The sequence below is a fragment of the Nipponia nippon genome, unplaced genomic scaffold (genome assembly GCF_047370975.1).
Source record: "Nipponia nippon isolate SJK-2023a ecotype South Korea unplaced genomic scaffold, ASM4737097v1 scaffold_4, whole genome shotgun sequence".
In the NCBI taxonomy this organism is placed as follows: Eukaryota; Metazoa; Chordata; class Aves; order Pelecaniformes; family Threskiornithidae; genus Nipponia; species Nipponia nippon.
Window position 1 is genome coordinate 103,625,439 of NW_028262358.1, and position 27,198 is coordinate 103,652,636.

Here is a 27,198-nt window from a genome sequence, read left to right on the forward strand (position 1 = left end):
CCAGGCAGGAGTCACTGCTGCCGGGCCGCGCTCCCTGCCCTCGGCAGCTGAGCTTGCTCGCTGACAGTTGCTCCCAGGGATGTTTATGAGATGCAGATGCTCTTCACGCTCATTTCAAAAAGAAGCCTGCAAGCACTGCCACACCTGAGTGATAAAGGCCTAGTGCTCCCCTGACCTACTTTTAGCACATCATAGGTTTTTTTAGTCTATGGATGCTTTCTCTTCCGTTTACAGGTGCCTAGACAAGGCATTCCTGAACCAGGACTGGGGTTTGTTTCTAGGCATGGTCCTAGTATGAATAGTTACTAACCTGAGCTGCCTTTGCCCCCATTGCAGGTGTCCCCATCTGTCCATAGGCTGTAAGCTCACATTCGTTGACACCATTGTTTTGTACACTTGGTAATGACTCGGTATGCCATGGGAGTTCCCAGGTATGCGTGACTTCCCTGCTTGCACAGTCCAGGAACTGAAGCAGATTTATCTTTCCAGCAAGACTTCTCTGCCTTCAGGGGAATACAGCTCAACACCATCTGCTTCTGGATGTTTTCATATGAAATCTTTTGTGATTATTGAAGTCCAATGCATGGACAAAAGTGATGCTAAAAACATGCATTGTACCGGGACACAGATAATAACAGGGAATCCTCTGTACCCAGATCAAGAGGACTTTGAAACCTGAATCCTTTGTGCTACAACTGGTGGTTTCAGTGTCTCAGAACTGGGAAATTAATCTTGTGACACGACACAAGTTATTGGACCCAGCCACATCATTTACCAGACTGTGGATACACCTGAAGCTTGAGCCTGGGGCCTAAGCATCCTGAGAGACGTAGGTGCACAATGTCCAATGAACCAAGCAGTATATACTTGAGATAAAACTCCATTGGCACTAAGCTTCCCAATATCTAGTTCACAGCACAGAGAAAAATGACAGACTTAAGGAATTTACATTCCAATGAAGTTAAAATGTTAAAAAAATAAAGTGAGAAGTTAAAAAATACACATTCAAGTTAGCAATTGCTTGAGTCTTACTCTATCAATCAGAGCTTTTCTTTCTCTTTTCCAATGAAGGTCCCTAGCAAATTACAACAGACTCAATACTCTGGGGCTGAATGCAACAAGTTTTCTGGCAATCTAAGAGGTTTGGTTAAGTTATTAAAGATTTACCCTGGTTTAACCAGCAGCAGAATTTGGCTGTTCTGAAGAAAATGTAAGCAAGCTGAAATAGGTGGAGCCTGCATGTTGGGGCAGCTAAGGAAATAAGGGAAATGACACCAAGTCCAGCCCCACCTAGTCTCTCTATGAATCTTGAAGTTTTCAAACAGGTTATATGACTTCATTTCAAGCAAACTAGGTAATGAGAAATAAGTAGGAGACAAAGTACAAAATTCAAGTTGTGTTTGATTCTGCTTTTACTTACACTGCTGCAAATCTACTCCAGCAAAAAATCTGACATGTCTGACATAGGAGAGGAGAGTATCCTGTGAAAACCTACATGTAACTTTTATAAATAAATAATGTACTTTAACATACTGACAGGGAAAAAAAAAGGGAAATAAAAATGAACTGAACTGGAGCTTATGCTAATCTGCACTTAGGATAAGTGCTTTCACTGCAGAATATTTAATGTTCCCAATACCCAGGGCACTGTGAAATGAAAATATTCCCTTTTGCTTAGCCTTAGAAACATTTCTAATCATTTTACCTTTGTGATAATCCATATAATTTTGTCTTTGCTTTATAAGAACAAATATAATACTGTTTACTGATTGGAGGGATGACAAAGAAAAAACACCAATTACCCAGAAATCCCTAAGGGGGAACATAAGCTTTTTGTATGTATTTATTTCATTACAGCATAAGTTGGAGTACATAAAAAGCTTTACCTATATATACTTCAAAAATGAAACTGTTAATACATCAGTTGCACATATAATTCACCTGAATTGTGAACAGTGTCTAAAGCATTTGCATTAGTTAATCTGTTGTAAGTGGCAGCATCGACATTGTTATTTCATGACTTCACAAATTTGTCCAAGGTTTATCCACTAAGACTTAAAAGCAAAGCACAAGACTCCTGCAAAAAGTAGCTTATTAAACACTGTGGTTGTCTAAGATGTATTGCAGGTGCAAAATGATAAGACTAACAACAAAACTGGTAAAAACTCAGGCTGTTTAAGAAATATTTGAAAAAAATTGGCCCTGTAGTCATCGCTGTCTCAAGTACCAACTCTGGTTTCCCTTCCCAACTATTTGTTTGTTTCAACTGGATATATAGTAGGTATTTTTGACTCCTAATTCTTCTCTTCCCTCCTATTCCTCTGCCCCACACTCCCATTTCTTCCCATTGAGTATTTATGAAAGTTAGAGAGCCTCCAAAATAACCTGCTGATTCCTAATACCGACGGGTTCATTCCAGCAGCTCTCAGCATTCAGTAGGCCAAAACAAATGAAAATTGTGTGATTATATGTTCTGAGTGCATAATTTTACTGAGCTTGTGTCAATCTCTGCTTTTAGTAGCAGTAATGTAAAGTCAGAATAGTTCCAGCAATCTACTAAATGTGTGGAACTACCACAAACTTGCATTAAATTATCTCAGAGTAGGAGTTGAGGCAGTAAATATACTTAAATAAAAACATACCTTGCCACAATAGTACTCGGGCTCATACTGATAATAGCTACACAGAGATGTTCTGTTAAATCCAATGCGAGTCTGGTGCGCAGAATAATGGCAGACAAAAAAGAAATTCATTAAATGCTTGTTACTACAACTGCTCAACGGTACCACCATTTCCCTTTCTTGTGCTTTCTTAAGTTTCCCAGGAGCAATGCCACTGAAAAAAAAAAAAAAAAAAAAGCCCAAAGATACAACTCTGTCCAAATCTTCTAGGTTCATTCAAGCAGAAAGCACTACATGTCAGTCCAGACACAAAGCAAATCACCCCAGTGCCACTGTTAAGCTTTGTGATAATGAAGGGTAACGCATCTATGGAGCAGTCAACGGAATGGACACCGTAAAGCAGGAAAAGCAACAGGCCACTCATGAATAGCGATGAGCAGGATACAACACTCTGAGAGCCAATCAAACAGCACAGGAGAGTTAAAGCTTTCATGTGAATAATTTATTCTTTTATCACCTTAAATTTTACCAGGTACTTATTTACAAAGAAATTTTTTGTGGACAGAATTTACAACAGCTACTGCACAATTTTATTCATTAATAGGGTATGATTAGCATCCTTCCCATGTTGCTTAACAGTGCCTGTTTTGATCAAATAGGGTTATTCTTTTGCCAATTATTCCTTTGACTTACTTTCCAAGTGTAAACAGAATTTGTACAAATGCCTTTGCTGCAATTAAGATTTCTTTTTACGGAACCAGTTAATAGATGGAAATAGTAAAGTTCCATCTGTTATTAGCATTTGCTAAGAAGGCTTGTTTCTTTAGTGTAGCAGGGATTTAGTTTTAGATGCAATGAAGGCTTTAGGCATTTCCATGTTAGGCACTGCAATGCCTCTCTGCCAAGGCATCACCCCTGAGAAGAATCCAAATTACCTGCTTGGCCTCACAGTACAGTGGATGGAGTCCCTCAGCTTAGACTGGCAGCCCAAAATAGAGCGCCTGTCTGGAAAAGCTTTCCACAGAAGAAAACTTGCCCAATTGCACCAAGATGTACTAAATGTGTCCTGAATTACCCACCCAGGAGCTGGAGCCTGGAACCTACCCAGAACTCAAGGTGCAGGAGCCTGTATGTGCTGTTGGAGGATTTGCATGAGGTTCATCCCTGAAAAAGAGCTGTAGGAGGTGGTCCCGATACTCTTCTTCTAAATAGTAATCTAGAATTGAGAACACACACACATGAAGTGGGAGGCCTGCGTTCAGTCCTTACTCAGCTTAAGGGAATTCAAGCCTCCGTCCTCTAGCAGATGACCCTGAAAACAGGAGCACTCTAGGGAGGAGGAAGCAGAAAAATTATCTCCTGCACGTCCTATTAAAAGTGGGAAAAGGGGATTGTGAGATTCATGGAGAAGAAAGACAACAGAGAGGACTATGTCTCTCCAGCTAGTCTCAGATCACTCAGTGAGGACGGGGGTTTGAATCCAGGTACCTACCTGGATCATTTCTGAGAATTTTAGCCAATTAATGTATAATATACAATGCATAAATATTTAAAGATCAGGGATTAGCTCCAAGAGGTCCTTCACTCCATTGCCAATCAGGCAGTGGGAGATATGGACTGAATCCTTTGCACGCTAAGAAAGCGAACACATATCTCCGTGTTCCTATGCAAATACAATTGCCTTCAGGCTATGAGATAAAATATCTCTGCTTTAAAAGCAAAACATATGCAAACACGATCTGAAGGTGGCCTGGCCCTTTAGTTTGTACCATAAAACCGCATTACACCAGCGGCTTCTGGGTATCACATCATGTAGTTTCAAAGGAGTTGAGGCAGTAGGTAGGCAGGCGCGTAACTGCTCGGAGATGAGCGGTTCTGCATGGGTGGAGAGTTGTAGGATTACAATTTTGGCCTTCAGTGCCTGAAGTCTACCTAAATTCTGGTTTTAATACCCAAGTTTCGTGGGGCTTTTTTGGATATGCTGAAGATATAACTGGGAGAAAAAACAACTCAGCAAACCTGCCTCAGGCTTACCAGGGAGGAAACAGAAGCCACGGAGTAGGAAATCTGGCTAGAAACATGCCTCTGTTGTCAATCATCAGGCTGTGATTATGCACAGAGTGTACAAAGGAAACAGGTTTGACAGACAGCTACTAATGAAGACCAGACTCTGCCCTCACACTGTGTAAACAGTGAAAGCGGGTAAGCACTTGATTCAACCTTTCCTAACAACAGGAGCTAGCAAAAATACAAACCACTGCAGGTTCGTAGAATACTTATTACTGTAAAGATTACGTCCAAATATGGCATACTTCATGGCATACAGCAACAAATATTGGAAGAAAGATAAGTTTCATTCTTTCCTGAAAGTCTGTGGCATATTTTTACAGCTTAAATCATGGAGACTTCCCAAAACTCATTTAGCAGCATTTTCATGCATTAGCAAGAATGAAAATGCTTAATTAATAGGAATGCAAAAGTTTGCTTGATTTCTCACTATGCTGTAGTATAAGAACCATACTACATAATATTTTGAACTATGAAATTTTATTGTGTTGTAAGATAAAACAAGACATTTCCTTGTGTGTTCCTGGTGACTCTACTAATTCAAAACCTGGTCTAGCACTTATGTCTTTAGTTTAAGTATGCACCGAAGTGTTTCACCACACAGTTTGAAATACTTTCTACAGTTAACATAAAAATGATGCTGAAGGCAAACATATCATTTTTCTTTCCTGCTCAAGCTACAATGCTGTAATTTAGAGTCATCATTTCCAAGGATTCGTATCTGAGAATTAAGTCCATCATTCAGTGAAAAAAAAATCAATTTCTTTGCGAATCACTAACAAATATGCCATCTGTGGTGTTAAATTCCACTGCAGTGACCTGTACTGAGGCTAAGATAAGTGTCACACTCTGCAGGCCTACAGCTCCTACCTGGGTGATGCTTTAATTCACTCACTAGGGAATCGGCTCGCTTGGTTAAGAACTTTTAGGACTGGACCACTGTTTTCTACAGGATGGCTAATCAGCTGCATTAAAACCCTGTGCAAGACAGATGGAGAAAAGTAAAAAAAAAAAAACAACCAACATGAAAGTGAAGGAAAGAAGTATCTATAAACTTCAGTATTCTCTTGTGTGAAGATGGTGTCTCTTAGGTCAGAGCCTGCTGCCTTCCTTTGGAACTAGCAATAACGTATAAGAATGCTAATGTCCTGTTTAACAGAAACATCTTAATAAAACATAGAAAGATCTGCTTTCTTTGATGTAAGGTCCCTATGTCTTTCTAAAATATGAATCTATACTAGAGCTTTGAGTATAAACAATTCCCTTCCACAGTCCGTGCCAGTTCCAGGCTGAATTACCAATAGCAAAAACACTGTTTCTGTTTTTCAGAAAAGGTTTCTCAGTGATTTACGGTAAAGCTAAAACATTTGCCTTGCCTATTGATTTTTTTATATAAAATGTATAAAATAAATGCATGTGCCCTTTTCAATATAGTCTGTCTGCGTAGACGGTTTACACTTTTCCAGTTCTGAGTAACATGACAAAAAGTATGCTCCAGCTTTCCACAGGCGGGAAGAAGCTTTGTATGGTTTCACCTTGTTAGTATGCTGCTCCACACACAGTGCTCTTGGGCGGTTCAGAATCCCAATGACAGCGTACGCCATCAGCACGTACTGCAATTAACAAGGACTTATTGATTACAGCAATCATTAGATCGAAATAAATAAAGCAGTCTCTGAATCAAAAGATAGGGAAATAACATCATGCTAGTGCACAACATATTCAACATGTGTAGCGCATTCCTGTTTTCCATATCCTTCTTTGATGGTCTTGCACTAAGTTGGAAAAGCCTCTTGCCACAGGATATTGAACATACAGTGAAACATTTAAGCTGTCTGCAGTCAGTTTCAAAGAATTTACAGTTGGTTTAAGTTAATTTTCCTTGACCTGCAGTTAATTAAAGAGCAGCCGAAGTACAAAATGTTTCCCCCAACTCTAGTGGCATACATGGTCATGTCAATCGGTTGCATCTGAACAGCTTCAGTTCATTTTTGTTATAATTTAAAATCTCTGATAAGAAAGGTAATAAAATGATGTCTTCTTATACAGAAACCATTGCCTTTTTCAGATAAAGAACATAACAGCATTTCATATCTGCTATAATATGCCACATTTTTAAAAAGTAACTTGCCTTTTTTTTTTTTAATTCCAAATATGAACATGTGGCACACATTTATGTTGCTTAAAATTTTACGTCTGGTATCTGTTAAATCATTCATTGTGGTTGAAATTCCTGGGACCACACAGTGCCGTGTCTTCCTTAAACCATCTATTGCACCAGAAATGAAAGGCTGTGATGGAGATATTCTTCCTATACTTTTCTAACACAGGAAATAGTTGGCTTAACATAAAAACAAATGCAGCTAAACTATGTTGCCAGCAGTGTTTATCCCTCGGTATCATCCCAGAGAGAAAGAAAACAAATGGCAGAAAAGGCTCCATCCCAGATTGCAACTATGTGTAAACACGCGACCAACACTTAACGGTAACATCCCATTACGACACTGTTGTCAGGAATTTTTTAGAAATCCAGGTGTAAAAAAGTTTTTCTCAGATTAGGAATTGGCACAAACATAATCCAGAGATTATCCTTTTAGCAGCTTTTCCTTTCATGTGCTCAGCTTTTCACACAAAGCACAGCGAACACGAGAATAGTTACAACCGAGTTACAACCAAGTGGCTCCAGCTCAACATCTTGGGAGCAGAGAGGAGGAAAGGGGGAGCCCGTTCTCTCTGCAGACACGCCAGAGAGGGTCCCCTCTGCAGGGGGGAGTTTGTGGGTCCCCCACAGCTGCAACCCAGCTCTCCACTCGGGAGGCCAGAGCCAGGCTGGCCTCCTCACAGCGGGAGGGAACTCTCCTGGTCCCCCGCTTTGTCCAGCCTCTCGGGCAGGGTAAGCACAAAGGGTAGGAGGACACCCTTGGCATCCAAGGGAGCTTTAAGAAGCTCCCCGTCAAAGGTACCCTTGAGCCCGCCATCCGCTTCCACCTCACCGTCCTGGGCTAGGCTGAAGCGGAGGGTGCCGGTCCGGTTGACGCAGTAGATGGTGTTGCCCAAGGGGGCGCAGCGGAAGGGCTGGATGGGGCCGCCGCTGGGCCGCAGGCTAGCGCACTGGCTCCAGCGCTTGGCCACTGTGTTGTACCGGAAAACTTCAACACCACCGCCAGTCCCGCCGCCTGGGCCCTGCTCCCCACCGCGGCCGCTGCTCACATCGAAGCGGTAGATGAAGCTCTTGAAGGCCACCATGTCAGCAGAGCGCCGGCGGCTGCTATTGTAAGGGCACTCCTGCCACTCGTCCCGCTTGGGGTCATACTTGAGCAGGCGGTAGAAGAGGGAGCCCCCCGACACATAGATCTCCCCATTGCAGGTGGTGGCCTCGTGAGCCACAGCGAAGGCACCCTTGGGCAGGGGTGCCACAGGGCTCCAGCGGTCGGCCCGCGGGTCATACCTCTCCACGGTGAAGAGGCACTCGCCCCCCACAGCATAGAGGTAACCGTCCAGGGCCAGCAGCTTGAGCTGCGAGCGGGGCTGAGCCAGTGGCCGCACCTGGCTCCAGGTATCAGTGAGGGGGTTGTAGCAGAAGACCTTGTCGGAGAGGCGGGCCCGGGGCTCGCTGCCCGCCGGCCCCGCCGTGATACCCCCTGCTAGGAAGAGGTAGTTGTGGAGGACGCACATGGCGCAACCCTTGGCGTTGGCCTCCTCGGGCAGGCGTGTCAGCACCCTCCACTCGCCGCTGGCCTCCTGGTAGCAGTGGATGAGGGAGCCGCTCTCCTCCAGCGACACCACAGAGGAGGGGCTCTGCGGCCGGCTGCTCTCACGGCTCTGTGGCCGGCTGCCGCCACCCGGCCGCTCGAAGGCATCACTGACCTCGGCCACCAGCAAGCAGGGCCGGCCGGCCTCCATGCGCCGCTGCAGGATGAGGTCCCGCTCAGTGCCAGTGAGGCGGCCGTAGACGCCGGGCTCCCGCAGCACCTCCAGGTAGTGGTCGCTCATGAAGCGGTAGGCGGCCTCCCGCAGCTCTGCTAGCCGCTGCTTCTTGGCCAGGCAGAGGAGCTGGTAGCAGTTGTCGAGGCGGAGCTGGGCGCGCATGGCCTCGGCGGCACAGTGCAGGGCGCAAGGCATCTGGAGGACGCGGGCGCCGCTCACCACCTCGGCCAGGTTATCGTGCCGCACCTCGCCCATGCGGGCTGTGTACACGTAGTCGATGAGAAGCCGCAGTGCCCCGTAGCTCACCCCCTTCACCCGCAGGACGTCCCGTGAGGCGCGGGCACGAAAGTAGTCACTCTTGGCCGCCAGCACCGACTTGTGCGCCCGGATGCGACGCCCGGACACCTCGATCACCAGGTCGGGCTCCTCCGTCGGCCGCTCCCGCGTCCCCACCGCCTCCTCCTCCTCCTCCTCCGGCTGGCAGGCGGCGTTGTTGATCTCCCACTGGCTCTCCACCACCCGGCCGCCGGCGGCGGGCGCCTGCGGCTCGGCGGCGCTGGCGCTGAAGCAGAGGGAGGAGCTGAAGCCGCAGGGGGCGGCCGGGGTGGGCGGGGGCGGCGGCGGCGGGGCGCCGTGCCCGGCCCCGCTCTCCTCCTCCTCCGCCGCACCGCTGCCCTCCATGGAGCTGCGCTAGCTGCGCCGGCGCCGCGCCGCGGCCGTGCGGAGGGCTCTGGGCCGCCGCGGGGCGGCCATCACCTGCGGGGGAGACCGGAGAGCGCTCAGCTTCCCGCGGCCGGGCCCCGCTCCCCCCCGCCGCCTCCCCCCCGCTCCTCCGGCTCGACGTGCGGAGCCTCCGCTCTGGCAGGCGGGGCCGGCCCCGGCTGCCGGGGCTAAACCCCCGCTTCTCCTGCCCCCCGGGGCCCGTCCTGCCCTCTGCCTCCCGCTGCTGACTGCGCTAGCTTGCCCCCCGAAACCCCTACCTCTTTTTGGTGTGGGAATCGCCCCGAAGAGCACCTCAACACCCTGAAAAGCAACGCTGGTCTTCCTGTTACTATGCAAAATTGTAAGCAGTTTGCACGCCCTGCGCCCTTTCGTGACAAGCGGTCCCTACGCTGTGCTGGGCAACAAGGAAAAACATCCTTTAAAGGCAGGTACTTAGGAGTACTATCGTAATTTATTCACCTTGTGCAACTATTTCAGTGGAAGGTAGTGGTTGCAATCTGTTCTGGAAGGAGGTTCCCCACTAGCCAAGTTTTCCTTTACGTGACCTTCGTGAAGGTTTCTTCATATCACTGCTCCTCATACACATTCCCCCTGTTTAAAAGAAAGTGTAAAAAGTTGATCAGTTTTAAAATAGATATATTCTCAGTTCACTCAGAAGTTTGGGACTATGAGAGTTATGTTTCCTTTAACAGGATATCTATAGTATCCTAAAGTGACCAGAAGTGACCTAATAGACTCCAACTGTTTACAAAACATATGGAAGGAATTTTTTTGTTGTTACCACAAAAGCAATCAGACAGGTATGTAACAGCATACGTAGCTGTAATGCATTAGCGAGATGTAAATCAGCCTTCACAGGGACTGGCTCATGTCTGAAAGATTTATGGGTTCTGCTAATAAAAAGTAGAAGTGAGCAAAAACCACAGTAGATAATTAGAACATGAAGTTTCTTCTGGGAAAATGGCAGGCTACGGGGCACGGTTGCAAGTAGGTTAGTCCCTATCAGCACAATCACCACCCAGTTGTATCTTCATTTCACAAACATAGTTTTTAGAATTTAACAAAGTGCTGTTTGTTTGCCTCATGTTTGTGTATGAATTTCCCAGGCTTGGTTTAAGTTTTGATGAATGACGCATGAAAACTGTCCAAATGTACTTAATTTCATTTAATAAGTATCTGCAGCTCTGATTCTATTTTTAAGGAGGTTATTAATTTCCATTAAAATCCCCGTTGGCAGGTTTTTCACAGTCCTCAAGGAACACTCATTTCTATGTAAAATACAGCTTGTGACTTCCTCTCAGCAGAGCTGATTTATTTACCCTATTAAATTAATATTAGGAAAATCTAACTTTTTGATGTTTTTTTAATGAAAGCATAATTGGTAGGTGACATTGTCTGGAAACTCCTGAAACGGACATGAAACCTAGAAGCCCATACCTGCGCAAGCAAACTTCACTTAAATGACAGTATCAATCTTCTCTTACGGGTTTTTATTCTGTGCACTTGCCCTGCGAAGGACTTTCTACTACATTTGATCACATTCAGTTAGACAATAAATCAATACTGAGGTTTGATTTCTGGATATTTGAGCCTTTGAGACCATAACAAGGTTACAACAGCATTTGAAAACTCCTTACTAGAATGAGTAGATTTCACAAACTTCGTATTTCTCATCTGGGTGTTTAAAAATCTGGCATTTAGGAACTTTCTATGACATTTTATGAACTTTGGATAGCCTTAGTGACAACTTTCCGGAGGTCCAGACCCAAACTCAGTAGGTTTGGCTTTACTGACTTCTTTTCTGCAGCTTTAACTAGACAAGGAGAAATGCAGTGGTCTGTGTGTACACTCAGTGTATATTGATATTGATTGATATTGATATTGATATATTGATTCATTAATAACTTAAACTAGGCAGCATCCCTGTCGATGTAGTTTTGTTTTTCAGTGAGTCTTCACAGTACTGAATTCACTATGTAACCATTTTTTATCCTGATTTATTATTATGCTGTAGACATTGAGATTAATCTACTTTCTGCTCCCAGCCTTCCAGAGCCCTGATGATCAGCTGTGTTCAAGAGCAGCTACTGTCACTGACACTGGTGAAATAACAAAGGTCAAATGGAGATGGTTAGAAAAACACCTAGAGTGTCAAGCTCTGATATGCTGTTATATTAAGAAAATTGCTACCAGTATATCATTTGTAACATAAGCAAGTAATTGAAACATTTTGTGTCTCCTCTGCTCTTTCTTGGGCTGAGTGCCTTGACATTCAACCCTTACCTTGCTACAGTTCTGGACAGCTTGACCTCCTCAATCATGAGCATTCAAAGGGTGCTAATATACTTTCCCCCATTGCTCTCAATAGTATGATCTTTCCTGGATCCAGACACACCTCACTTCTGAGACCACTTCTGCTACTTATGTTCCCCCTCTACAAGAAGGAATGAGTATCTTCAGATAGTTTCAAGCTCTCAGTCTACTGCTTGATTTTGCAAGTGAAACTATAAAGGAAGAATGAAAGAGAATGCTACCAGAAATCAAAAGTGTGGGTGACTAAATGTGAGAAGTCAAAACCAGCAACTGTAATACCAGTAATATCTTTGTATGGTGAAATGTATTTCCTGCGTCATGTCTCGAAGGAAAATCACCAAGTAGAATATTCAAAGTTGTTAACAACAGCATCCAGAAAAAGTGATCGTTTAAACTTTCTCGGGTAATGAAAAATAAGAAGGGTGAGATCCTCCTCAAGCACAGTATCATACCTTTTCCCATATTCAGATATCTGCTTGGCTTAGAAGTTTGACTTGACACCGAAACGTTACTGAGGCAGAAGCTGCCACCCACCCTAGCCCTAACAAACCCTGTGCTAACATCCTCTTGAGGAATCACAAGGAGGAAGAAGGACTGATGGTGCGGCTTGCTAATGGCAAGCAGCAGAATTCTGAAGAAAATTGTTTTCTGGTATATTTATAGCTAACTACCAAGAATATGTTGAAATTCATGCTGAGCATGAGGAAGATTTGAATCAAAGTATCACATGCAATTCAGGCAACAAGGAACTCTACAGGGAAGCTGAAGACTTAGAAAAGCTAAAAGAGGGTTTGGAGGACTTTGTCAATGACAGAGCAATGACTGCTCCAGCAGTCTCAGCACCTTTGAATAGCTGAAAACAAAGTAAAGGAATTACACAAAGACGAAGCTGGAAAAACGATTCAGAGAAGTTGTGGAACCTTCCCATTATTGAGCAACACGACCGATCCCAGTTAAAAGGTCTTAGATGTAGCATAAAACAGGAAGAAGCTGAAAGGGGCTGATGGAAATACAATACTGAACTCCTCCTTCATTCTTTTCTTATCCACGGTGATCAAAGGGTTGTATTGCTGTTCTGGTGACACGGAACATTCAAAAAATACAGAATCACAGAAGATACTTGATAGCTGTGCTGATTCAAAAGGATCTGAGCTCCTAGCGATCTCATTTGGCTTAAAACAAACTTGGGTTTAGCACTTTTTTCAAAACTCGTGAACAGGACAGTTACTGGAAAAGGAAGCAAGCTGTTTAGAGTACATGGCATCTGTGGACTGATGTCACCTTTTATCCTGGGGACTTTTAAGTCAGAAGCTGAATTACTTGGATTGAAACTGTTTTCATTATCATGGGCTTGGTCTAGGGATGATGTAATGTTTATGGACAGAGGAACTGCCAACAAACATGAACTGTATTTACAGACTTGGCAATGACACACTTAAGATATCCGGGATGTGTGCCCCCAACCTCAGATGCTGTGAGACATTGCCTAAGTAACAGCACAGATAAGAAGGCATTGCTTTTTCTGACAGAGGAACTGTAATGAAGAGCTGCAGGTAAAGTTTCCTGGCACTGTATTCATTTGGCAGTTCTTGTGATAAAATCCAATTAAATGCTTGTTTTTCATTGTTCTCTATTTTTTTGTGCAGTGCCAATAACCTTTGACCCAAACCCCGTCCTCTAGCAAGACCCACTTTCTCGGGGGAATATGCGCATGTGGGAGGAATTGGGTTACTGCTTTCCAGTTCACAAATGGAAACTGCTCTGACTCAGTCCCAGGGTAAATACAAGCAGTGCTTTCCCTATCATAAGCAACTCTGATTTACATAAGCAGGCTATCCTCCCCAAGAGACACTACACCAGTTCAGAACTGACAGATGCTGTTCTGCTCCACCTTAGTCCAGGAAATGCTTTTGTAAAAACTTGTACTGCCAAATTTTACCCCAGCAGAGAATTCCCTCAGGATAGGGGCGTCATCTGATTGAGATGATTAAGGAGTCCAAAGAGGCAGGATCATCAAAAGAGAGAAAACATTCCTTGTATTTATTTTAAAAACTAAAAGACGACTGTTAAAAGTCGAACTGGCCAGTACTATCATGCGGGGTGAAGACATCCAGCTCAGCCCAGCAGAAGGCAAAATCATCTGGAGGGCAGAGTCAAGCATAGAGAGGTTTGCATATTTATAAAAATGGTCTGTTACACTCATGCTCATTGAGCAGATCTGTGAAATTTGGTGAAAAAAAAAATGGTCTCTTCATAGCTGGGGAAAACATCTGGAGCATAGAGATGCCATTTCTCTGAAAGAGTTTTCAGCACTTGAAATCTTGCATCCTATTACAGATTTAAACTCTAGATCTTAACCACTTGATTGACCTCCTGCTTGTAAGAAAAAAAAAAAGAAGAATTGTCTTTCAATGGCCGACCTCAAGAAAAATTGCAGGGAGAATACATTTTTTCTTTCCCTTTTTTAAAATTAGGAGTGCTCAAAACTGGGGTTACAATACAATCCTAGTGTCTTGCCCTGCCTACTAGATGTATGTCTTTTGTAGTATTGCATCCACACTCAAGTTGCCGATGCAGCTTCCTTGTGACCTCTCACGGTGCTCTAAGTTTCTCACAACATGTAATGGAGGTATGAATGTTTTTATCTCATAACTGCAAAATTTTCATACAACCATAAAGAAAAACAAACATTTAAGAAATGCAGCTTATGATTACAGACCACACAAGAAACATGTGGGCAGCAGTTCCTCATCAGAAACTCAGAGGAAGAAAAGGCTCTGTGTGTCTGGGCAGGGAGGAAGAAAGAGAGGAAGTAAGTCATAATAAAAATATTATCAAAAGCCTGATGAAATCGATATTATAGCTAGCAAATCTAAACTAAAAATATACAAGTTCTAAACAGTCATCATGACCAGAGAAAAGGTTTCCTAACAGTGATATCCATAGAGACCAATGTTCTCTAAAAAGAAAACTATCTCTTTGAGTTCCTTCCAGTTGAGACTCTTCAGAAGTAGTTAGGGAAGAGCAGTGTCTCTCAGGAGCTCTCACACCGAAAAGGAAATAACACTCCCACATAAGCAAAATCTAGCAAAGGTTAAGTGCAAGTCCGCTCCGATATCTCTTAGAAGAAAGAAAGTCTAACAAAAAAAGAACAGTCAGAAACAAGTTTTTGAGTGATTACAGTACCTTTGGAGAAAACTCCAGGGCTGATGTGGTGTCTTCATCACTAATGCACTACAGATCAGGAGATAATGGCATGGCAATACCATACTGAATGTAACAAAACTTTTTACGCCAAATTGCTGCTAGTTCTAGACATGCCCTCGTAATTACAGTTCTAGATATAAGGCGAGAGCATGTGGTCGTGTCTGTGATAAACTGAAGTTTGGTTACTTTCATCGTACCTGGACGCAGCTGACACTACATTAGATGAACAGCTGTACGTAACATACCAGCGTAGTGCTACCGCTGAAAGGATGAATGCAGTCTTTGAATGTGTATACTTGGAAATAAGGAGTAACAGTAGGGAAAATGTTACCTTTCATCTATAGCATTAGTAGGTTTGCAATGGAACATGATGGATGGATGGATGGATGGATGGAGGCATGTATGTTCCAGGCTTACATTTTGGAAGCAGTATTTAAAAATCTGGGAGGGCAGAGAAAAGTACCAAATTATTTAAGAGCTACAGAAAAACAATTCAGTGAGAGACTTGCAACAGCACTCTGCAACCAGAGATGAGCTTCTCTGTCTTCACACGGTGTACGCCAGTCTCAAGCCAACTCCAAAGCAAAAAGGTGATACCTAGCTTAGGTTCCACCTCACAGCCACACTTCTATAGCTTTGGAGAAGGTGGCTTGTGCTAGTAGCTTGGGGAACATGTAGAGCAAGCCTTAGTCAGCCTGAGAAATGCAGTGCTGACACTTCTTCAGGGCTTGGTATGTTTGCTCTCTGACTTGATGACTGTGCACAAGTGTAGGCACATGAAAATTCTGCATACTGATAGCCGCCTTAAGCCTTAAACAAACCAAGGGGTGGAAGCATAAACAAAGCAAAGTATTTACACTAATGAGTTAAAAAAAAAAAGACTACCACAGGATATTGTGGATACTGAAAGTTTACGTGAATTGATGGGGAGAGTGAAGAATGAGCTCAAGGAAGGGAAATCTATTGAAGGTGACCAAATACATACGAAACACTAAAACTGCATCCAGCTTAGGAGGATCCTGAGCTGGAAAATGGTCAGAGTATTAATATTCAAATATGAAGTGGTATTGCACAGGGGAAATACACATTTTTATCCTGCTACACGCTTCTTTCAATACTGGATTAGGGTCCATGCGGGAGGCAGGATGCTGGGCTAGGTGGACATTGGATCTGACATGGGAAGACCCTTATTCTGATGTGATGACGGAGACCAGGAATGTGTGCCATGCTGGAAGGTACTTGGGAGTCCAGGGGGAAGAAAATTTGTGCAGGAAAACAGAAGCAGACTAGTTGATCTAGTGATCCTTTCTGACCTTAAATTCTGGAAATTGCCATACACTGGGAGTACTGAAGCAAGCAAAGCATGAGCTTGTGATGATTAAGCGCCTTGTTTGAGCATTAGTGGGGTTAACTGCTGTAATGCTGATTGCAGAAATGCTTTTCATCATTAAAATGTGGTGTCAACAAATAAATAATTGCAAACACGTTCAAAGTCTCTGAGAACACTTTGGCAATGTTGGTACTAATACAGGAGGAGGAGAATATCCACTGCGAAGCCAAGTCAAGCAAAACAGCAGATTTCTTCAGATAGATTTTTGAAAACGAAAGAAGAGTCAGGCTTGGTTTTGCATTCCAGAACAGCATTTGATCCCCATGAACGTACTGTATTCTTGCAACACGCCTGCTACGTATTGCATTTCATACAGAAGACGGGCCAATATATTTGGAGGAAATTAAATTCCTTGTTTAAGATAAAACTGGATTTTGCTTTTAGTATCATTATGGAAAGGACATACAGATAAAAGAGCTGAAAGCACCAGAAATCTGCTGAAGTATGTCACCATTGTGCTTGAGAAAGACGGAATTTGACAAGTAACAATAGACTTCAAAGGACAGCCAACAAAGTCCCATTCTTCTGAGACTTATGCCTAGGAAAAGAAAGTAAAAGGAAAACTTCTAGAGGAGGGAATAATGAAAACGCTTCTTTTTCCAGACAAACTCTAAATCAGGTACTTAAGGGAAAAAAGCCCCACTTTTAAAGACTGAACAGGCTCATTGATTTCTTCATGAATTAAGTAAGCAATGCTTAGAAAGGTCCTTCGGATACATGGTAAATGGCACCCTTCTCATTTTTGGAGATCATATATTGTTTCTTTGCCCAGATACTTTTTCAGACTTAAGGTTTACAGTCACTCTAGCCGCAACTAAAAATTACACTACATCTAGTTAGATTTACAAAATAGTTCCAGGTTTCTGCAGACATTATCTCTACACAGACTTTGAACAGGGTTCAAAGATGGAGAGATGTGCCGCAATGCTAAACATGGCAAAAGCTGACTTTGAGGGCAGTTTTATCTGGCACATGGCAATGCAACAGAGATATAAGACCTAAGACAGCCAGATCAGATAGCAAAAAAACCCCTCCAGCATGACAGCCCTAATCTGAAAGGAGGAAAAGAATTAGCTTGCACAGACTTCGCTCTACCATGGCAGAAATGCTGCTGGTAGAGTTTGCTGTTGGGCCTATAACTGTGAACTATTAGGTGACTCATGAGAGTCTGATTTCTTTTATTTATTATTTCATGGAAACCAGGCCAAGGTGGAGAGACCTGGGGCAGGCCTGAAGCCATATTGCTACACAGAACTGATCTGTGGGTGGGACGTACCTCCCAGTTCTCCTGCAAGGGCAGAGACGGATGTTGTGTGTCTGAGCTGTACGCTACTGCTGATCCACCTGTAACCAGCTCCTGGAATGGAATCTGGAACATATGGACAGGTTCTGTACCCATATGCATTGTGTGGGTACAGTTAGATGACAATTGCTTGGGATCCTCAAAAACCAGCATACAAGAGCTACCAAGGGCTAGCCAGTAGACCAAAGACTATGGTGATGAAGTGCTTAACTTGTGCGATCAGGAGGTGGTAATTCTTGCTTTGGGTGTCTTAGCCCAGAATCCTCTCCAAAATAAGCCTAAATTATTTGAAAAGCTAGCAGTACTGACTCTTGCTGCTACTTCGCCTTTCTCTACAATGGTCAGAGCTCTGGCCAAGCCCCATGGGAAACTTGCCACCGCTCCTTCCTTTGACATCCAAATGTCAACTGGGTGGCCAAACCACCAAGACTATGAGAGGAGGGTTACTCTCCTTCAGACTAAAGCTGTATTACTTTTCACAGAAACAATAAAAAATGTTAGAGGGAGAGAGAGAGAAGAATCCTGGGTTCTGTTCCCTGATGAAAGGGAACTTTCTGTACTTCTTCCCACTGCCTTTGGTGGGGCAGGGCTCAGTTATACTGCCTGGAGATCTAAGCCATCACAGCTTGTGCTAGGACTGAAAAACACTTTTGCTGATCTCAAAGCAGAAACACATGCTAGAGTCATAGGTACTTCTGTGGCACGACTTTACTATCAGAAATATCTGTAGGCTGTCAGCGCAGATTTCACCAAGCAATGGGAATGCTTTTAGCAGCAACTATGTAACTGAGGGCTTAACAAAATATGAGGCTACTCCATGTGGTCATTGGAATTGAACAGGGGAAGAAGAGAAAATTGAGTGTAATGCATGCTGTTTATGTTACTAGAAGGTAACAGTTGCTGGCCCGTCTGAGACAGAAATAAAATAGGTTTCCATTAAAATACTCTTATTTCCATGGCCTGACACCTTCTGCATTGGATGCGTAACATTTTTTACTATAATGTGAATTTCATATGCTGAGCCTGGGTGTACAGGCAAAGGCCTTCTGGCTGCACTGATTTCTCTGACTATACTCAACTTCTACATTTATAATTTAGTGCAAGCAATTCAATATCTCTCACAATAATTTTTTTTCCCATTTAACAGGGCAGATAGGTAACAGTTAAGATGCCTGAATTTAAGGGACAGAAAAGACTGCCTGGTTATCTAATCTTATTCCTGCCAAGAATTTTACTCCTGTACGAAGCCAATAACTTCTGGCTGAATTAGGTCAAAGCATTGTTCTGCTCAAGTCATCCGTCTCACATCTGTATGGTTTCTCTGTTTTGGCCAATGATCTTGATGGAAAATCAGGTGTCAAATGGATCATCTTGGATACCTTGAAGAAATACGCATGCTGCTTTTCACTTTGGACTTCACTTTTTTGTCTTCTACACTTCTATATCTGCTGACTTGGCAGCACTCTGTTTTCCCAAACTGATCCATGCTTTTTCTGAGGAGACATAAAGACTGGGAGCATGATCATGAAGGGTGCCTCTGGACTATCCCATCTGCTTTTGGACTTCCTGATACAGAGGAGAAGTAAAGATTGTAGTATGACTGACTAACCTACGATTCAAACATGTCCTTTTCAAATGCTACAGGATAAAGGCTTGTTAATGCATGCAGTTAAATTTGCATCATATGCGACAGTTGTGGTGCTGTTCTTGCCTTTGTGAGGTAGCAATCTGGGCAGAGCTGAACAGAGTCAGGACCTGGAGTAAGAACCAAGACCTTCAAATCAGGATGTGAAGCAGAGAGGTGTTTGGTTTTATGGTTATGATTTGGGAGGGGTGAGAAGAAGCACAGATTCAGGGGTCCTGGTTTGTGGTTCTTGACTATTTTGAAATTTTGACATTTCACTTATGAGTTTGGTTGTGTCCGACTAGGGAGAGATTTTTAGATACACATCAACAACACCTCCTCAAAGCAGATATTGAGGCTCTTCAGCCACCGTACTCTGAAAAGTTGCCTGATTTTGGGGGTGCAATAGAAGTATTTATTTCCTTGTAAGGCTGCAAAATGTCTTGGCAGGGATATTGGCCAGTCATTGGGCTAACAGTCTAATAGGTCCTTGCAACTCTGTTGCCCATCAGAAATGCCTTCTGGTCTTCTGTCACAGAGAATGAGTGGTATAGACCTCATCCTGACCAGAAGCAGCATCAGTGAATTTTACCATATGAATGCACATAAAGAGTCTTTGCCCCCTTTTCCTGTATCACAGTGTAAAACTTCTTGGGACACATGGCACTGACTAACTCCAAAGCTCACAAAGCAATGCACTCAAATGACATTTACTTTACTGTTTCCGCATCTGCTGTGAAAACCAAACTCCTTCAGAACTCTTATTATCAGTTGTTATTAAACAAACGTCATTTGTGTACTGCCCACTTCCACGGCTTTGGAGAAAACGAGGCTTGTGCTAGTAGCCTGCAGCTAGAAGCTTCCACCCAAGTTTCACAGAGCTTTTTGATAAGGCCAGAGTCTGACATCACTTTAAATCCCATCCCTGTTGTCGTCAAGGGAAAATTCTGATTAACTTCATGAGCGTCTGGATTTCCTACACTGTACATACAAATGTGTACGGCAGCTTTTTTTGAACAGAGGCAATGCAGGGAGTTGCAGTAAAGGAGAGATGAAAGAAAGCTACAGGATAAGAGGAGAGCTCTCCGGTGAAGAGATTTGTCTTTGACTGACAGAATCAGAACGTTTGTTGTTCGCATGCCATTCCCATAGCAAAGGGTTGGCTTTTGGGTCTTACTGTCTAACGCTTTAAAATATGGGTCGCAGAAATAATAGTTTATCTCCAGAGCTTAGGGCCTGTTCTTCCAATCTACTTATGAGAGAGGGAGAGAGGAAAGCAGAACTGCAAGGAAAAAAAAAAAAAAAATTGCAGTTCTCTGACAGGTTGATAGTCTGAAACGATTCGAAGTCCAGGATCTTTCCAGCAGTTTGAGATCCACATGGAAAGCTTACTCTGCTCTTTAAATACTCCTGGAGAAATCAGTGTCCAGAAAAACAACAAACAGCTTGTGCTAATCTATGAATGTGTACATGTAAAAGAACTTCAATACTATTAATTAATGCAGATCATGTTGTGACAGACAACATAACAGCATGGAGCTGCTTGTCCAACTTACGTGGATTTGTATGGAAAGGTTGTGGTTTCTGGCGTGTTTCCGAGTGAATTAAAAAAGGCTGTCAACCCGTCTGTTTTAGCCAGAGGCATAGCAATGGCAGCTCATGAAACATCGCACCTGAAAAGCATTTATGTGACACATCTTTCTTCTCCCTCTGCCACACAGTGCAAAATCTGTAGAACTACTGGATTTTTTTTCAGCTTGTTTTGCATTAAATAAACTGACTTAACCAATCATGAATTCCTGCCATCCTCGTTGATGAGGTATAAGAAACTGGAAAATACCAAATGTGCAGTGCAGAACAAAGGACCTAGCCAACTCTTTCTTGCATTAACACTCAATCACCCATATACAATACTGAACCAGTCTTGTAATTCTTTCAAAGCCAAAACTGCCGGTTAGCATCCAAGGAGCATTTTAGAATGAGGACAGAGAAAAAGTTACAGAATTGTCAACACTGTCTAAGGAAAACACAGCATGTATGGACCTGATCCTGCAGTTACATGCAGATTTAAATGCTCTGGTCACGGGACTAGCCCCACTCATAATGCCAACACCTATGTACGTAAACTGAGTGTTTGCTTAATTAACTGCAGAAGGCAGGCAAAATCTCTATCCATTCACTGTATTGTCACGTGGTTACAAGTGCTGGCAGAAGGAAGCGGGCAGGAATGTATGGTCCAGGCCAGGGAAGGAGCAGGGTCCCTTCCCACTCAGTGACAGCTCAGTCATAGATCAGGTTAAACTGGTCGTCAAATCCTGAACTGCTATAAAGTAATTCTTCTTCAGTGAAAGGAACTAGTCATTGCCTGTTCTCTCACAAAACAACACTGAGACCAAAAACGAAGCAGAAAGAACAGATGATGACAATTCCATTGAAAAGTAAAACAGCAGGCATAAAAATGCCATGTCCCAAGAAGGCTAATAAGATCAAATACAATGAAAATGAGCTCATTTTTAAATGGCTATTTCCAAGGATGTAAAGTGGTATAAAATGACTTCTCAGCTTCTGTTCATGGGAAAGAAACACCCTCCTAACTGCAATGCTGCAGAATCTCAGTAGGGATAAACAGCAAAATCCCTGCAAAACCCATACAAGATATGGACAAAAAAAAAAAAAAAAAAAAAAAAGAGTTTAATTAGTTTAATTCTACTTTAAAAGAAATTGCAAGATTTCCTTTCATGTTTTATTATACCCTTCTTCAGCAGCCAGCTGCCCCTAATATCCTCTTGCAACAGGATACTACAGGATGCCGAAACCCCCAGTAAGTAGGATCTGGATCCAGTCATCTAAGCACATCACTGTCTCTACGGTAACCTAGGCCAGCCCTAAATACTATAATCCTGCTTTACTATAGTAAAGCCAGTTAATGGCTTTCATTGAATGTTCCTGCCAAATAATGGTGCTCTAATATTTATTGACGTTTCAAATCTGTCCACCTATTTGGACTACTTGTTACACTGAAAAATGATGCAAGCAAAGCATTCATAGAAGAAAGGAAGCGATTAAGGATTTCAGTCTTTTGATACTGTCAAGGCGCAGTCCTGCGAACTCCAGCTCCTATGAGTGTCACCATTGACTTCAGTGCCACTACTGCCAGCAGTGAGTCCCTGCAGAGTGGGGGGGAGCTGGGGCTGGCAAGGGACCAGTCCTCGGCTCTTTGGCAGGTTCTCATCAGACACTGCCATTAGCACTGGATGACCGGAGGATGCCACTGGCATGCACTGGATGTCCTAATTAAAGAGTGAATAAATGCTGTCTGATGGGCTCTGGGAAGAGGAGAATGCAGAACAGGCAGGATGGGCCAGAGAGTTAAACCGGGGAGCAAATATTGCTTTGCCAATACTAGTGACAATTTAATTATTATTTTCCATAAACATGCCATTTAGTTCCTTTTTGGGAGACAGGTGGTTAAGTATCTGAAAAACAGAGGAGCTCTTTAGCTTCTCAGATCATATAAAAGGATTGGTTTATTTTATTGCTATTCTATTTTTATTGCCCTACTTTTTTTTAGCTTTTTGTTCTTTTTGTTTTCCATTGTTCAATTTAGTTGCTGTGGAAAAGCTTCACAGAATATTATTTCTAGAGGTTTTTTTTTTCCTTGATGGGTGAAAAAAGTTGGCTATAGGATTTAGTAGTATCATTTTCTGCGCTACGTGGAAGTTTGGGCTTGGGAGCCGGCTTTTTGTTGCTTTAAAGGACCAGACATAAAAGCCTACCGGCTTCGGACAAACGAAATTCAGTAGGACTTTTCTTCAGGCATCGCCACCTTCTCCCCTGCAGAACCGTGCAGGCGTGCGTGCACCCAGGGCTTGCACCACTCCTGTGCGTTTAGTAGGATGGGGAACCACGCCATGAAGAATTTATAGCGGGAAGCAATTTGCTGCTGTTACACATCCCTACGCGTTAGTGTAAAGAGTCGGTTAGATTTTTAATAGGTCAGCAGGATAAAAAAAAAAAAAAAAAATAGGCAGGCATTAGGTTTGGCTCCTCTGCGACATATGGAGAAAGGATATGGGGATATGCCCGGCCTCCCTCCTGCCCGGGGGAGGTGGATTAAGGGACTGAGGGAAGAGAAAAGCACGATTAAACCTGACGGTGCTCCAACCCAACCCAACCCGACCCGACCCGACCCGACCCGGCCCGGCCCGGCCCGGCCCGGCCCGGCCCGGCCCGGCCCGGCCCGGCCCGGCCCCCCCCCTCCCGGCTACCGTGGCTCCGTGCCGCGGTTTTTACCTCAGCTATCGGCAGATACCGGTACTAATCCTCCCCGGAGGCTCCGCCGCGGCGGCGGGACGGGAGGGGGAGCGGGCACGTCCCGGGGCCGGGGCACCGGCCCCGGGACGTGCCCGCCCCCCCTCCTCTCCCCTCCCGTCCCGCCGCCGCTCTGCCTCTCCGCTCTCCTCCCGGCAGGGCAGGCAGGCAGAGGCTTACCTTTCGGCGACGGCCGGCGAGCCCCGCGTCGCTCTGGGGAAGCTCTCTCCGCCCCGCCGGGCTGCCGGTAGCGCAGCGGCCCCGCCGCCTTGCCCACCGGAGCGGGAGCCGGCGGGGGGGAAGCCGGGAAGGAGAAGCGGCGAGGGGAGGCGATGCCAGGCGACGCAAATGGCTGAAGCGCAGGGGCTGGGCTGGCGGAGGGGGCCGGGCGGCCGCTGTGCGGAGGGGGCGCGGAGCGGCGCTCAGCCCCTTTGTTCGCCTGACAGAGTCACACGGCCACGGAGGGAGGAGGGGGCGCAGACCTGTTGCTCGGCGGCGGTTCCCGCCGAGGGGCAGCCGCTGAGGCGGGAAACGGCGACGCCGCTGCGGGCCGGGTGTCCGCGCTCCCCCGTCCGAGCGAGGCGGGCCGGGCGGGGGAGGCGGTGGGACGGCCCCACCTGCCCGCGCTGAGGAGAAACTCCCTCCTGCCGGCGCCGGGCGGGGAAGCGGCGGGTCCTCACCTCCGGGCGGGGTGGAGCCGTCCCTGAGGTAACCGGGGCGGTGGCGCCGCTCCCCTGCGTGAGGCAGGGCCGGTGGGGTTCGCTGCAGCCGCCGTGTAGGCACGGCGCCCCGGCTGGAGCTCCAGGCTGGAGCCCTGACTGACCACGGCCTGTCCTCCGCCTCGGCCGCCGCACCCTGCGGCACCGGCCGTGCTCGCTGCGGGAGGCGACGGGGAGGGTACCCAGCCGGAGCCTCCGGGTTTCTGCTGCCAGAGGAACAACGAGGTGGAGGCCGGGTGGTTTCTGTTTCACTGCAGTTTGGGTCTGGGTCCCATTTTGTCCTGCTCTTCAAAGCTGAGGCTCTCATCAGGATTCCCAGAATCAGACCTGTTTCCCAGTTTCTCGGCAAAAACCCTTCCGGTTATGTTAGTTGTACCTGGGTCTGCTCCTGATGCAGTCGGGCTGCAATCCCACTGCGAGCCGCAATCTGATTTGTACCGAGACAGCAGACACTGACACCACGCTAGCCAGGCCTTTTTAAACCATTGCTGGGGCCTGGGTATATCCTATCGCCATTGCAAGGTATAGTTTTCCTATGATACTGCTGTCTCAAAACACTTTCATCTGCAGCTTTTCTCTTTTTCCCCTCTTTCCACTGACTCCAGGTCCCGTCAGACGGGTTCTCCTGCCGCCGCCCAGCAAGTGGCTCCCGGCCCTGCCAGACGCTCCTGAGCAGGCCTGCAAAGCTGCTCCCGTCTCCTCTCTCAAATTAACCCGACGATTCATTTCTTCCGTGCTGGCAGTATAACCATTGCAGCTGTATGTTCTTCCAGCTTCGTGGTGGTGATGGTTAAGAGTGGTTGAGTGTCTTACTTATTTTGCCCCGTTGCTCCCACATTTTGACTTTGGTTTTGCTAAAACTTTTATGTGTTGAATTAGCCCTTAATACACTGAAGTGCTTGCATGCAGTGCTGGGTAAGTGTAACCACTTGAAACCCTTGGCTCTGCTCATGTTGTGCACTTAAAGTGCAGTGCTTAACCGGAAGGCTGGTTTTCAAGCTGAGGTCATGTCTCATCTCTACTGAGAGGGGCCAGCATGCTTTTTGGTGCCATAAGATAAATAAGTAATAATCATACAGTGTCACAGGGGTCTTAGAATAATTGGTAACTACATGTGGCTTTGGCATAATTGTGAATTTCCCGCTGTCCCCTGATTTGGGTCCATTACATGATTGGACCGTTAGTTTCTGTATGTGGTTTTATTCCTAGCTAGCTGGAAGAAGTTTCCATGCGATACAGCAGGTCCATTAAAGTCTGCCAGAAATAATTCTTCTCTCCTGACATCAGGAACTAATCTTCCTGCTGTTTCATGTTACTTTAAATATTATATATTTCAAGATGATACTGAAATTAGACAACTGATACAGGTCTGGGAAATTATTTTCACTTTTAAAATTCCTCTTACTCTGTTCCTGTGTGGAGGATCGTCTCCCCTTGAGATGCCTGACTTCTGTTCATACTGATGAGAACTGTGTGATGTGGCTGTGCCAGCAGTATCGTATCCAAGATCATTTAAGATCCTTCTGACTCAGGCTTTCTGACTGTATGACGATTGTAAGCACTACTGGTTTTGCTTAGCTCCTCTTCAGGTTCAACTGCCACATCGCATTCCAGTCTGTGCGTACGCAGAGGTGTCTGAGCTATGGTTTCTGGAGATGACTGAAAATCAGCGATGGGTGGGAAGTAGCACATTGTGTGTTTATGGGCCATACGTGCCCCTGTGGCTGGAGCCAGCAAAAGACCTATACAAAATCCAAGCTCCACGGAGCTCGTAGCCTGAGAAGTCAGGTAGCACTTGGCTGTTGCAGACTTTATCCTCTGCCCTCGCTGAAGATTGCCAGAAGCAGATCAGGTAAAATGACCTCAGTTCTGCTTTGTGAAAGTTTAGCTTTGGGCAGTGATTCCCTAACTTTGTGAGCCTCAGTCTACTGTCCTCCCTCCAGGTTTCTTTCCAGTCCCCCATGCACCTTTGTCATCAAACCTTTAAGTGAAAACAGATATAAAGGAGAGTTGTTGACCTCTTAGCACAACTTTTGCAAAAATACTGCTGCTCTGTGGATCACAGGCTGGGAAACTTCCCATGGAGAATAAGGCTGCTCATCGACTAGCCTTTCAGTTTTCAGTAGAACTGGAGATGATGTTAAAAACTGGGACACCCATTGTAGAAATCATCTCAGTTCTAGTTGTTTGATTTCCCTACTTAACTTGAGCTCCCTGAGGCTCCATTTATAATTAGTGTACAGGAATAACCATGTCTGGAAGGTAATTTTCCTCACCTATCTTAGACATCTTATCTTAGGATGAGGCAAATCATCCTTTGGTATTCCTTGTTTCTCTACGTTAGCTGTAAAGTCAGACTGGTACAGCTGTAGGCAATTATTTTTTAAACACCTAAGTTATGTGAGATGAGTCATTGCCCCAGTGTAGAGAAAGCCCTGTCCTAAAGAAATCCAGTATCGCACAGCTCGTGATACATCATTTGGTGCCTGTCATGCTTTTCTGTAGCCCAGCCAACATGACAAATATTCAGGGGGACTGATAGCTTGCAACTGCTGCTACCGGCCAACAGGACTTGCTGAGATTACCATGTTTTGCAAGGGGCAATTAGCCCAGAGCAATAATGGTAAAGTGGTGAGCACAGTGAAGTGAGTAAAGGCAGGAAGGGAAGAGCTCGGTGTTTGCTCTGCTCTGCCCCAGAAACCTTAGCTGGTTCCTGCCCGGTCACATATAGCGGATTTCCTTCTGGACATGCAGCCGATCCTCTCTGTCTCTCACATACCAGCAATAGTGGTCAATAATAAAAAGGGAATATGGTTTGGAACAGAAGAATTTTATCAGATATTTCTCTGGTGAAAAAAAAAAAAATCCAGATGAAGAAATAGGAATAGGAAGGTTTCTTTATCTTATCCACCTTTCTGTCTCATCCACATCAGGCAAAACAAAAGATTCTCAATTTCTTCTTCCTAGAATACATCAGACTGCGACATCTCTAG

General features: G+C 44.9%; 1 protein-coding gene across 1 annotated transcript; it reads right to left on the reverse strand.

Annotated features, from left to right (window-relative positions):
• Positions 1 to 1,825: 1,825 nt before the first annotated feature.
• On the reverse strand, positions 1,826 to 24,079 carry KBTBD11 (kelch repeat and BTB domain containing 11). Its single transcript, XM_087776501.1, has 3 exons — positions 23,667 to 24,079; positions 9,798 to 9,929; positions 1,826 to 9,371 (listed from the first exon to the last, which is right to left on the reverse strand). Exon 3 carries the CDS (start codon positions 9,294 to 9,296, stop codon positions 7,527 to 7,529), a length of 1,770 nt encoding a protein of 589 aa, XP_087632627.1. The 5' UTR covers positions 9,297 to 9,371; positions 9,798 to 9,929; positions 23,667 to 24,079; the 3' UTR covers positions 1,826 to 7,526.
• Positions 24,080 to 27,198: the final 3,119 nt, after the last annotated feature.

What these genes read in the sequence shown, in the direction of transcription:
- KBTBD11 (XM_087776501.1), bottom strand. Translation starts at nt 9,296, where the DNA reads ATGGAGGGCAGCGGTGCGGCGGAGGAGGAGGAGAGCGGGGCCGGGCAC.